This window comes from Palaemon carinicauda, chromosome 34 (assembly GCF_036898095.1).
Source record: "Palaemon carinicauda isolate YSFRI2023 chromosome 34, ASM3689809v2, whole genome shotgun sequence".
NCBI lineage: Eukaryota > Metazoa > Arthropoda > Malacostraca > Decapoda > Palaemonidae > Palaemon > Palaemon carinicauda.
This window is the reverse complement of record NC_090758.1, coordinates 68,435,542-68,447,909: the sequence shown is the minus strand read 5'-3', so window position 1 is coordinate 68,447,909 and position 12,368 is coordinate 68,435,542. Positions and strand designations below refer to the sequence as shown.

Genomic DNA, 12,368 nt, shown 5'->3' with positions numbered 1-12,368 from the left:
GCAATGCCGAGGCCCCCCAACCCTTAAGGTGGAGTCAGCAGTAGACATCCTTAGTCAAGGCGTTTCAGACGGTAGAGCCTCTTCGGCCCCAGTCTGGTTCTCGCCAGCAGAAGCCTCCATGATGGAGAAAATGTCGAGGGACTTAGTAAACGTCTCCTCTTGGCTGGACTGGTGGGCTTCCACTTTGGAAGGTGTACAAGCCTCCTTTGACCCCGAGGACCCTGTCCAGCAAGGCCTACTGAGGGACCTCATTACCTCCGGGGGTAAAACCCTTAGGTTATTGACATATCAGTCTCCCGCACTAACAGCTAACTGGGTGCTCTGGAAGCGAGACACTGTTTTGGCGAAGGTGTCTTGGAAGGTACCAGACAGGGAGGCGCGAGCCATTCGCAGCTTTTCCCTGTGGGGAGAGTCTTTGTTTCCTCGGAAGGAACTAGAAGCCATAATGGAGAAGGTCTTGAAAAAGAAGGAGGCTAACGTCCCCAGACCTACGACTCCTAGGAGACCGCTCTATAAGAGGTCCGTCTCGGATAGTGCCGCGACACCCCAAGCCTCTACCAGCACTACGAGGAGAGAAGCCCCCCTCTTCCTCCTGGTCCGCAACGCCTCAGCCTTCCCGCAGGGGAGCTCCAGCGCCCTCAAACTCCTTCAGGTCGGGTTACTCCGCCTCTAGGAGAGGCAGATCAGGCCGCCCCTCTAGAAGAAGATAGAGTGGGAGGCCCCCTATCCCCGCCCAACCCTCGGATTGGAGGATGCCTCAGACGTCATTGACAAGCATGGAAGGCTCAAGGAGCAGAACCTTGGACAGTGTCCGTACTAAAGGAGGGCTACAGACTTCCGTTCCTAACGGAACCACCCCCGCTTTTTCCGGCCAACCGGATAGAATGGCTAGATCCCAAAGACCCGTTAAAGAGGACCGCCCTTCAAGAGGAGGTGTAGTCCATGCTAGAGAAGGGTGCCATGGAAGAAGTTCTTCTCCCAGGGCCAGGTTTCTACAGTCGCCTGTTCCTGGTGGAGAAAGCGACCGGGGGGTGGAGACCGGTTATAGATCTGTCAGCTCTCAACAGGTTCGTCAAGAAGACGGACTTCAAAATGGACACTCAGAATTCAGTCCTGCTGTCCTTGAGGGAGAAAGATTATATGATGACCATCGACCCCAAGGACGCATACTTCCAGATTCCGGTCCACACCACGGGTCGTGAAGTTCCTCCGGGTGAAATAGGGTTCCCAGATCCTGCAATTCAGGACCCTTTGCTTTGGTCTGTCAACAGCGCCCCAAGTGTTCACGAGTCTCTCCACGGCTGTCGCAGTGGGAGCTCACGAACGAGGCATCCGCCCTATCAGATACCTGGACGACTGGTGGCTTCTTTCCGCCTCAATGGTCCTCTTGGAGGAACAAGGGAGAAGTCTCCTCCAGTTTTGCAAGGATCTGGGGATCGTAATCAACCCGAAGTAGTCAAATCTATCCCCATCCACCGGAATGAACTACTTGGGAATGACATTAGACATCATTCGGGGAAAATTTTCCCTTCGGAGGATAAGATAAGAAACCTCAGGCATAATAGTCAGCCGTTCCTGTCAGAAAACCCCAGGAGGGCGAAAGACTGGCAGAGGCTGATAGGTCACCTGGTCTCATTGGAGAACCTAGTTCCCCAAGGGAGGGTAAGGCTCAGATCCATCCAATGGAATCTCAGTAACCTCTGGTGACAGACGGATTCACAGCAGGTGCTAATCCCAGTCCTTCCAAACACGAGACCCTCCCTAGAATGGTGGCATTGCCAGTCGAACTCACTCAAGGGGACGACCTTCGGGACCGGCCCTCCCGAGTTACTACTGTTCACAGACGCCTCCAACCAGGGATGGAGAGCCCTTCTCCTCGACGAAACGGCACGAGAGACCTGGTTGGAAGGGGAGAGGCAACTCCTCATCAATGTCCTGGAGTTGGAAGCAGTCCAGAAGGCGTGCCTACACTTCGCAAGTCTGCTAAAGGGGAACACCGTGGCGTGGATGTGCGACAACGCCACGGTAGTGGCATACATAAAGAAGCAGGGTACTTGTAATTGAAGGAGTTGTGCGATCTCACCATAGAGAGTCTAGATTGAGCGAAAGAAAATCAAGTGGTGATGTTAGCAAGGTTCATTCCCGGGAAGAAAAACGTTCTGGCCGACAGCCTCAGCAAAATGGGCCAGATAGTAGGGACAGAATGGTCCCTTCTCCCAGGAATAGCCAAGCTCATCATTCAACGCTGGGGTTCCCCGGTGGTTGACCTCTTTGCAACAACCTCAACGCCCAACTCCCAGTCTATTGCTCCCCTGTACCAGACCCGAAAGCAGCCTTAGAAGACTTTTCAGCACAAGTGGGACAATCTGGATGTGTACGCCTTTCCCCCTTTTCACGTTGATAAGACAAGTGCTCAACAGAGTAAAGATGGCCCGAAACCTAAAGATGACTTTGGTAGCGCCCTGGTGGCCGGAGAGAGAGAGTGGTTCGCGGAGCTAAAAGACCTATCGAGTCAACCGCCGTGGCCTCTGTCCGCCAGGTCAGACCTTCTGCACCAGCCTCACTTTCTCAAGCTCCACGACAGCCCACTCTCCCTACGTCTTCACGACTGAAGACTAAAGAGCGGCTCCTGAAGAAAGAAAGATATTCTTCCTCCACGGCTAAGAGAATGTCTCTATTCCTGAGAAAGTCGTCAGCCGCGGTCTACCAGACAAAATGGACCTCCGTCACGAAGTGGTGCTCTGAGAGGCACATTAGACCTCTTAAGGCCTCTGTCCCAGACATAGCAGATTTTCTGGTGTTTCTCAGGGACAAAGCAGGGATGTCAATCCCAGCCATTAAAGGGGTTCGGGCTGCCTTAGGCCAAGTCTTCCTCCTGAAGGGCATCGACCTGGGGGCCTCGAGAGACATAGCGATGCTTGTCAAAAGCTTCGAGCAGTCTTGCCCCCCTCAGGCGGGAAAGGTGCCCCAGTGGGACTTAGGCAAGGTCCGGAAGATGATGTGTCGTTCCCCCTTTGAACCCTTGAAGGATATCGTGGACAAAGATCTCACCCTCAAGGCCGTCTTCTTGCTGGCCTTGGCGTCCGCTAAGAGAGTGGGAGAGATCCATGGTTTGTCATTCGACGTCTCTCACTCAAAAGGGTGGAAAGAAGTATCCTTCAAGTTCGTACCTTCTTTTGTGGCCAAGACTCAAAACCCGGCAGTCTGGGACCCGAGTTTTGAAGGTTTCTCGATTCCTGCCATCCCTAAGACAGGTAATGCAGAAGACTTAAAATTGTGCCCAGTGCGAACAATTAGAAAATACCTGGAAAGAACAGCGCATCTCCGACCGGATATCAAGAGCCTCTTCGTTTCCACAGGTATTAATAAGAAACAAGTTTCCAAGACACCATCTCCTTCTGGTTGTGACAGGTGATCGCCAGATCCTACAAGGAAGCTGGTTCTCCATTGGGACAGTCATTGCCGCCCTCCAAGCAGTGTAGCGGTGAGGCCAGAGGCACTTGCGAGGCTAGCCTCCGATAGGAGCGAGTGCGAAGCCCTCCTTATCGCCTACCCGCTCTCTGGCTCTCCTCTTAGGAGTTTACAGGCTGTCCCCAAAGATGAACACATTCTTCGCGACTACACTTCGGGGGAAATCGTCAGAAGAATTTTTCAAAAGGTGAGTCTTAGATAATAGCGTAAGGTTGCGCAGTTACCCTCACTCCCGCACTCTGATAGGCCCCCGCATTCCATAGCCCTCTAGGCCCTACGTGCCAAGTCAAGTGTCAGAAAAGCACTCCCGCCTCCTAAAGTATAAGTCTCCAAAGAAAGTAGTTCTCGGTAAGTATTTGTGTTGGAACAAATCAAAAATTTTAAGTAATTTTTATTTTTCCTAACATACTTACCGAGAACTACTTTCGGGTAATGGCCCTCCCTTCCGTCCCCGAGTGCCATCCTTCCATTGCCAGGGTGGGCTATACGACGAACTTAATGAGGAGAATGACCCAGAGAGGCAGTGACCTGCCCTAATCCTGCCCTCGGGGCGCATTCCTTGGCGGCGGGTGTAGGCCTATGTAGAGAACGGAGTAGGGGGGTAACGGCGCGAAAAACCTTGGTCGAGAAAGAGAGATCACAAGTGACTCCAAAGAAAGTAGTTCTCGGTAAGTATGTTAGGAAAAATAAAAATTACTTAAAATTTTTGATTTTTTTTATGAGAGTAATTTGAGACCTTGCATTTTAATGTCGTCCTTTCCATGGTAATTTAATATTTTTATATTTTAGTTGCTGCTTTGATGGCTTATTAATTGTAAACTATTCTATATGATTTATTGGTAGATTGTCTTATAATTAAGACACTTTTGGTGTTTATTTCTTGAGATTTGATAAATCAGAACTTCAAGGTTCCAATCTCAGATTCACCTTAGAGCTAAATGACCTACCTGGCCCCAGTGCCAAGCTTTATTTCCTGAATTCTATATGTGTATCCAAGTATTGGTGATCAAACTCATGAAATTTTAATAAACTTGATTACGGTACTTAGGTGTTGTAGCATATCTATAATTCAATTCTCTACTATGACCTAGTGCATCTTTCCTTTTCAGTTGATCCTTTTTTGTAATTTCATTAACCTTTCCTCTCAAATTTGATTAGTTTATGTTTCATAGATTTACTTATTTAATTCATATGCGATTTGAGTCCAGTACTCGTGCAAAATCCACCGTACCTACTGTTTATGTTTGTGTAAGATCAATATCATCACCATCAGCATTTATTTACCTCTGCTGCTATGTATAAGAGACTAATTTGTTTTAATCTTGTTTTCAGTTCATGCAAGTTGTTAATGACTTAGAGGGAAGTGGCAGTGTCGAGAGAGTTGAGGCCATTATCAATGACGCTGGAACATCAGATTATCTTGTGGTTTACCTCCGCCTTCTAATCTCAGCTCATTTGCAGAAGAATGCAGAATTCTTTAGCTTTTTTATTGAAGGTGGTAGAACAGTAGAAGAATTTTGTAAACAGGTATGTTGTGCACTAAGTTTTACCAGATTAATAGGTCTTCACTTTGTTGAGTTTGAATGCGGTACTGTATTTTGCCTTTATTCATTTCACCAACTAGAAAGCTTTTGTTGGTCTTGAATTGAAAAATAAGTGACAAATATATTTTTAAACTTTTAGAAAAAAATAAAGTACAGTCGTACATATAAGGATTTGAAGACATAATGCTTGTTAATCCATGATAAAAGGGCAAATTTGTTTTGCCTTTATTGTATAGCTTAATTATATTTTTGAGATCGCTGTACTATTGTGAAACTCTGTGAAAGCTGGACATTAGTTAAAAAAAGTGGCTAATGGGACCAAATTTACCTGTTCCAGTTTGTTTTCTGGAAATTGCGTCATATCAATAAACTTTTTTTCACATACATACATATACCAAGGCACTTCCCCAAATTTTTATTTACACTATCAAATCAAAAGGGTTGCTTCCATAGGCTGTCTTTGCCAGCCTACTCCAAACTTTAGTCCAACTTTGCAACTTCTAAGCCTAACCTATGCAATTGCATACTTGATCCATAAATCTATAGAATCCTTAAAGCAAGAACAGTACCAGAGCCACTTTATTGTATGAAAATAAGTAAACTTAAGCATTTCGTAAATCATTAATCATAAGTACAGTAGCCCTATTTCTAGTTTTCATTGTCCCCAGTATTGACAGTCATGTTTATCAGTACAGGTATTGCTCGACTTACGACCTATGCGACATACGACTATTCGACTTTACGACCATTTTTTCAGGGTGATGACGTCACAAGTTTATCGGAAATAGGACTAATATTTCCTTGAAAATGATCTATTTTCTTGTATACATATAAACTGATTTATCTTGGTAAATTATTATTTTCTTTTATTGTTAATATTCAGTATTTATTTTCAGTTAAAAATACATTAAGAAAAGTTTTAATATCTGTCGAGTTTATATTATATGTCTGGTGACGTCACATCACCGGCGGAAAGCTTCCGGGCAATACAGTGATTTCCTTCCAATAGGCTAACGATTAATATTAGTATATCCATTATCTAAATATTAAATAACGATACAAAGTATTTTGAGGGTCTGTATCGGTTGTCATGAGTACTACGTAGCGTAAATTTGACTGTACGCTACTTTTTTAATCTCTGATAATGGATCGATGTTTATCTGAAAAAAATATACTATTAGGGCAAATATTTTCTTGAAAATAATATATTTCCTTTTACATTATAAAAATAAAATACTTTTGTTAAGTTAGTATTTTCTTTTCATTTCTTGTGAGAAACAAAGAAAATGAATTTACATATTTTGCAAGTCATTCTTCTTAGAGATTACTGTACGTCACGTGACGTCATGTATCTGGCGGAAGCGCGCTGACAAACCGAATGATTTCCTTTCATTGTTACCGAGTAATCTTATTACAGCATTCCCATTATCGAAACACCCAGTAACGATATCAAGTGTTTTAGTGGTCTGTATTATTAGTTATAAGATTAGTACAACTTACCGTAAATTTAAGAAAAAAAAGTCTGGTGACGTCATATTTCTGGCGGAAGGCGAGAGGCAAATCAAGTGATTTCCTTCCGATGCGTTACTATTCCCATAATCGAAACGATCAAATAATGATATATAGAATTTTTTAATAATTTAAAAAAAAAATATGAAGATACAATTGAATTAAAAACAAAATACAGAGAGAGAGAGAGAGAGAGAGAGAGAGAGAGAGAGAGAGAGAGAGAGAGAGAGAGAGAGAGAGAGAGAGAGAGAGAGAGCGTATTCCTTTTATAACTAATAATAAGGTCTATAAATGAACTGTATGGAAATGTGATACCCTACAACATATTGGCACTGATGTAATATGCATTATGAAGAAATTTCGAATGTCAAGAAAATTATATAAATCAGTGTTATTCGCACTATACAGTATATATGTGCTCATAATAGTAATACGGCAGCGTGACCTTGAGATCAGCTGATGCCAACCGAAAGTAAATTAAAAGTATTTGTTGATTATTGATATGCTCAAGAAATTGAAAAATAAAATATAAACGTTCTTTAATAAACCACAATTAAACACAGTAATGTCTAATGAAATATAAAGGCTTAATATTGAACTACAATACTGTATGAAGCTTTAAAGCTTCATACAGTATTGTAGTTCAATGAACTACCCGTATGCGATTGCGAGAGCGTGCGCGCGCACACACGCACTGTGACACACAGAAAGAGCTACAACGATTTCGCATTATACCTAATTATTAGACGAACTGTATGGAAACTGATTTCCTGTAACATATTGGCGTTGATGTAATATTCATCATGAAGATATTTCTAATAAGTTAAGAAATGATAAAAAAATATGCCATAGTATGTACAGTACGCCATATTTTGATACGGTAGGTAGCGGCACTTTCAGATCAGCTGATCATAACCAAAGGTAAACAAAATTTTCAGTACTCGATTGTGAAATGCTTCCAAAATTGATGAATAGAATACAATAATGCATTTATAGAGCATATGATATCCTATGCAACAAGAAAATGGAATAATGATAGACAGTAAGAAAATATTGACAAAATATGATCCAGATGATTGCCGAATCATAACATATCAAAATAAATCTATGGAAACTTCACTTTTCTAGTTCGACATACGACCAACTCGACTTACGACTCATCTCTTGGCCCCTATCTCGGTCGTAAGTCGAGCAATACCTGTATTTACTCATAACTACTGCCTGCTTAATATTTTCTCCCCTAATTTTACTGAGTAGGCATTGTAAAGTATAATATGGTATTTTCATAATTCCAGTATTTTGTTAGGTTCTTGATATTTGTCCTCCATAATTAAACATTTTTCCTTTTTTCATTTCTTATAGTAGCCCTCCCCAGTATAATCGATCTCTCTTAGTAATACCAAAAAGCGTTTTGTTATTTTTGTTATATCTTAAGGTACCAATCACATTGTTCTCGATGCCTGTAAATAGCTTTTGTATTAGTCATCACTTTTCAGCAGCGTAAGTGGTATAATCTAATCTTGTATGTATCACTTGTACTTATCGTTTATTTTTTTTGCCGTGTAGAGTTTTGTGTTCAATGGCTTTTATTTTTTTTTATTTTTTGCATTATGTATTTGTGTTTAGTTCTTTTTCACTGAGAATCTTTAGTTTTGACTCGGTAACTTATCAAGGTATTTTTAGTAGGGCATTCCCTCCTTTGTCTTCATTTGTGAAAACCCTCATCTGCGTAACTTATGTTGCTGCTGACAATGTATATCCACCATCACTTATGACATGTGTTATGAAGGGTCGTATAACCAGTTCAGGTGCTATTAAAAGAGAACATACAGGTCATGATCAAGTGAAAAGTATTCTTGTGGATAAGTGTTTCTTTGACTTTGTGGTCACATTGAAGGGGTACTAATCTAGTAATGTGCCTCTGCCTCCTAACTCTTCTGTCTACTTAACTCTAACCACTTCTTTACTTACCAGTGCTCAGTTTGCCGTCTTAGCCTTCCATGAGTAATTCAGCCTTATGCAGTGATTGCTTAGCCTACTGTAACTAAGTCTCTTCCTTACCTCCATAGGCTCCATGAGCCGGCACTTCCTCTTCCAGTGACCGATCCTGTTTTAATTTTTTTAACCATTTTTCAAACATATCCCACTTCTAGTTCCCAGTTAACAGGGGTCAGCTTCTCCTTTGAACTTTACAATAGTTGTAGTGCAGTCACAGCTATGCAAGGGGTTTCTGAAAGATTGGTGAGAAGTGCAATCCTGACTGGAAATTTTGGATTTGGGTCTTAAACCAGTTTTAAAGTCTTAGTTCTGGTTCCTTTCTATAGGGTACATTCCTTGCTTTGAAAGTTGAATGTTATATCCGTAGTCAGACCCAAATGACCTCAAAGAACACAATCCCTTTCTTGCTTTGTAAGTAGTGCAGACATCATAAACCGAGAGGGTAGAGGTACTGTACCTGCTTGGATCAAAGCTCACAAAGTCAAGGGTATAGACCCCATCTTAGCCTTCAAAAGGAACCTCCCATTTAGCCAGGAACTGAAGACTGAGATTTGGAAATGTCAAACCACCTTCACGACCTTTTACCTACGGGAGTATACCCACAAGTCCCTTGACGTGGTTGTGTTTGGTCCTTGGGTGGCTGCTCAAATAGTTGTGTGGCCAACCCAGTTCCCACACAGGACAGACAGCATCTTGTCTATGGTAACATATAGATGTAAGTATTGAATGACAGGCTCTTCCTCATGATAGGGATCGAAGCAGTTACATGTTGGATCTGACTCGATGCTGGTAAGTTGCACTTCTGAGCTCCATTCTTTAATTCTAAAGAAGTATTTACCTCATCCTCATAACGAGGGGAGAATGCTTTAGTACATACCAACGCATTGATTATAATACACTTATATTATTCTGAGCTTATTTCCCCTTTTTTGGGGGAAGATTTCTTCAATTGATCATGTACATTTCAGTGTATGCTGGCCAGTCCGTATCAGTCTTATTATCTCTATGAAAGACAGATTTAAGGTTGCTGGAGTTGCCACGTTTGCTCCCATGTGGGATCAGGTGGTGTGACACTTCCAGGGAAGAAAAAGATCTATCCAGTTTGGTTCTAGTGGAGTACTTCCAGCCCACCAAGCAGAATCTCCTTATTGAAGGACAATGATTTTTATTTCACATAGGAACAAATAAGACAGGTTTAAAGTAATTTGTATTTTTCTTAGCTATACAAAACCTTCCTTAACCACCCCTATATGGCCTAGGCTGAAAGGTCAAAGTGAGGCTAGTCTGGCTTGTGGGCGTGGGGCCGTTTTCATAAACTAATTAATCACGGGTAGTGAGAGTTGACTGTAGTTGAAACAATTGTTTATATTTATGATTTTTTTTTTATGAGAGCACTGTATTCTAAATTTCATTTCAGGAAGTGGAGCCAATGTACAGGGAGTGTGATCACCTTCATATAGTTGCTCTCACTGCTGCCCTTGGTGTTGGAGTTAGAGTCATGTACCTAGATAGAGGAGACGGCGCAACTGTTGCAACACATGATTTCCCTGAAGACAAAGAGCCTATCATTCACCTTTTATATAGACCTGGACATTATGATGTATTGTATATGGCATAATACTTTTGTTAATTAGATTCTTTTCTCTTTTTATATAAATAAGGTATACATTATAGTATCTCACTCACTTGGCTTTTGAGTATCACCGTTACTTTATCTTGAAAATCCTCTGTTATTTAGTAGAATCTGCAAAAGAATTTTCTTTTAAAATTTTATTGAATCTTAGCTCTCTAAAAAGAAACTTGCTTTTAGGTCTTCTACATTTGCATAGATCCTCAAATGTGAGTACTGTATTTCGATGAAACAAGGTTTCTGAGAAATTTTAAAGTTACTTAACAAAAATCTGACAATGATGGGAGCATAAGAATAAAAATGAGGGCAAATGTGTGTCGTTTTATGAAGCTGAAATTGCATGCATTTTTATTAGCATTTTTTTTTATGAGGGTTTGAATAACAGAAAGAATCTTAGCCATTTACAAGGCTGTTTAAAATACTGTTTTTCTATTTGGAATATGGGATGTTCTGTATTTTTTTATGATATTTGAGGCAATTTCAGTTATTCTATATTAAAAATATTTGCATGGCTACCGTATTTATTTTTTTTTTAAAGAAGTGTGCTGATGAGCTCCAATAACGAGTGAGGAAAGTTTAAATGATCGAGAATTAAAACCTGTGAAGGAATGATGTAAATGGTTGACCCTTGAGTTAACTATGTCCACTCAACATCTGGGACAATAAGAAATCTAGTTCGAGTTACAAGGATGAGAAAGTGGAGTTGAAATGCGATATTAGGTGTTGTCTAGAGCACTGCCCATAATAGTTCATACAATACCATTTGACAGATTTGAAGTCATTTATTATAAGGAAACATTTTTATTCAACTTCATCAAATCCAGCAGTTTGTAAAATGTGTCTCGGATATGAGGGCAGTAGCTGATAAGAAGGCAGTGGAGTCATTTTAAAATCAAGAGCTGTTCAGGAGAGAAGTTTGTGGTTGCATCTTGAGAGCACATTGAGCCTCCTAGTAGACTTATCCAGGCTACTGATGTGAGCCTCTCATGATATTTTTTTTTTTCATGTTCTACCTAATTGTGTGATGGGTTTCAATTTTCCATTTTCAAAATCAATTGAAATCAAACGGTAGAGATGAAATTGATCTTGAAGTGCAAACAAAACCAGGTTTCATTAGTACCATTCAGAAGTATGCAATAGATATAGAATTATGCCATGGCAATGATGGTGAGAGAAGCATCTGCATAAGAATAGGCGAGCAATAAAGGGTTTGAAAGATTTTATTGATTAAAAGAAGGGAAATATAGTCAACAAAGGTTTTGGAGGAACTTATCTATTAAAAGAGCAGAAATAAAGAGATAACAGATCTTCTAAGGGTACTACTAGAGATAGGGTAGGTTTAAGATAGAAGGATCATGTACAAGAACAAACCAGATGTTATCCTACTATTTTATATTTTTGTTGGTGAAGAGAGGCTGTTGTGCCTTGCAAACTATTTAGGAAGACAAAAACAGTTTTTATTTTTCCAAATACTTCAGCTTTGATAGAAGTGAGAACAATAGGGAAAGAGTAGGTCTCATTAAAGGTAGTCATCATCTTTGAAAACAAGGAGTACAAGTTTGTGCTTCAAACTAATGAATAATTAACCAAGTTTATAACAAGGAAGGAAAGGGGACTAATAGGGCAAGTTCATTTGCAAGTTACTAGCACTTGTTACAGGACATAATGTAATTTTTATAAAATATAAATTATAAACATAATTTATTGAGTTTTATCAGTGATTAGGTCCTTATGCATGTACACTTCTGGTCATGACAAACTAATGAGCAACAGCTTAATAAAAGGGTTGCAAAGCAGGGTAAAGCTTTAGTCTGTTAGTTATGTTCCTAGTTTTCTCATTATGTAGAGAGTATTTGGTCATTTAGGATAGGGGTGAAAGAAAAGCTTTTAGAAATGCTTTTTTTCTAATAAATTCTATTAAACATATACAATAGCATGTTAAAATTTGCGCCGTTATCCAATAGGATCAATATTAAATTTAAATATTTAGGCAATTCTTCTGGCAGCCAAGTAGTGGAAAATTCTTTGCACAAAATTTTATTACTTTCTAGAAACTTATTCCTGTAACTCAGTAAGGGCATTCCTTCTTGCATTTCTTTCCTGACTTACAGAAATTGGTGTCTTGATTTTACTCCTTCTCAAAGCCAACATACATATGTAGATATAGCTGAGTTTTCATAATTGAAATTGTCACCTTTACTTTTCAGACCTATGAA

At 40.5% G+C, this 12,368-nt stretch overlaps 1 protein-coding gene across 1 annotated transcript in view; it reads left to right on the top strand.

The window, feature by feature from the left end:
- Positions 1-11,502, top strand: part of LOC137626441 (ubiquitin thioesterase OTUB1-like) — a 29,808-nt gene extending 18,306 nt beyond the window's left edge. Inside the window, exons 5-6 of the mRNA XM_068357431.1 lie at positions 4,804-4,998; positions 9,940-11,502. Coding sequence (XP_068213532.1) covers positions 4,804-4,998; positions 9,940-10,140 — 396 coding nt within the window. The 3' untranslated portion in view covers positions 10,141-11,502. The remainder of the gene's footprint in view (positions 1-4,803; positions 4,999-9,939) is intronic.
- The last annotated feature ends 866 nt before the right edge of the window (positions 11,503-12,368 follow it).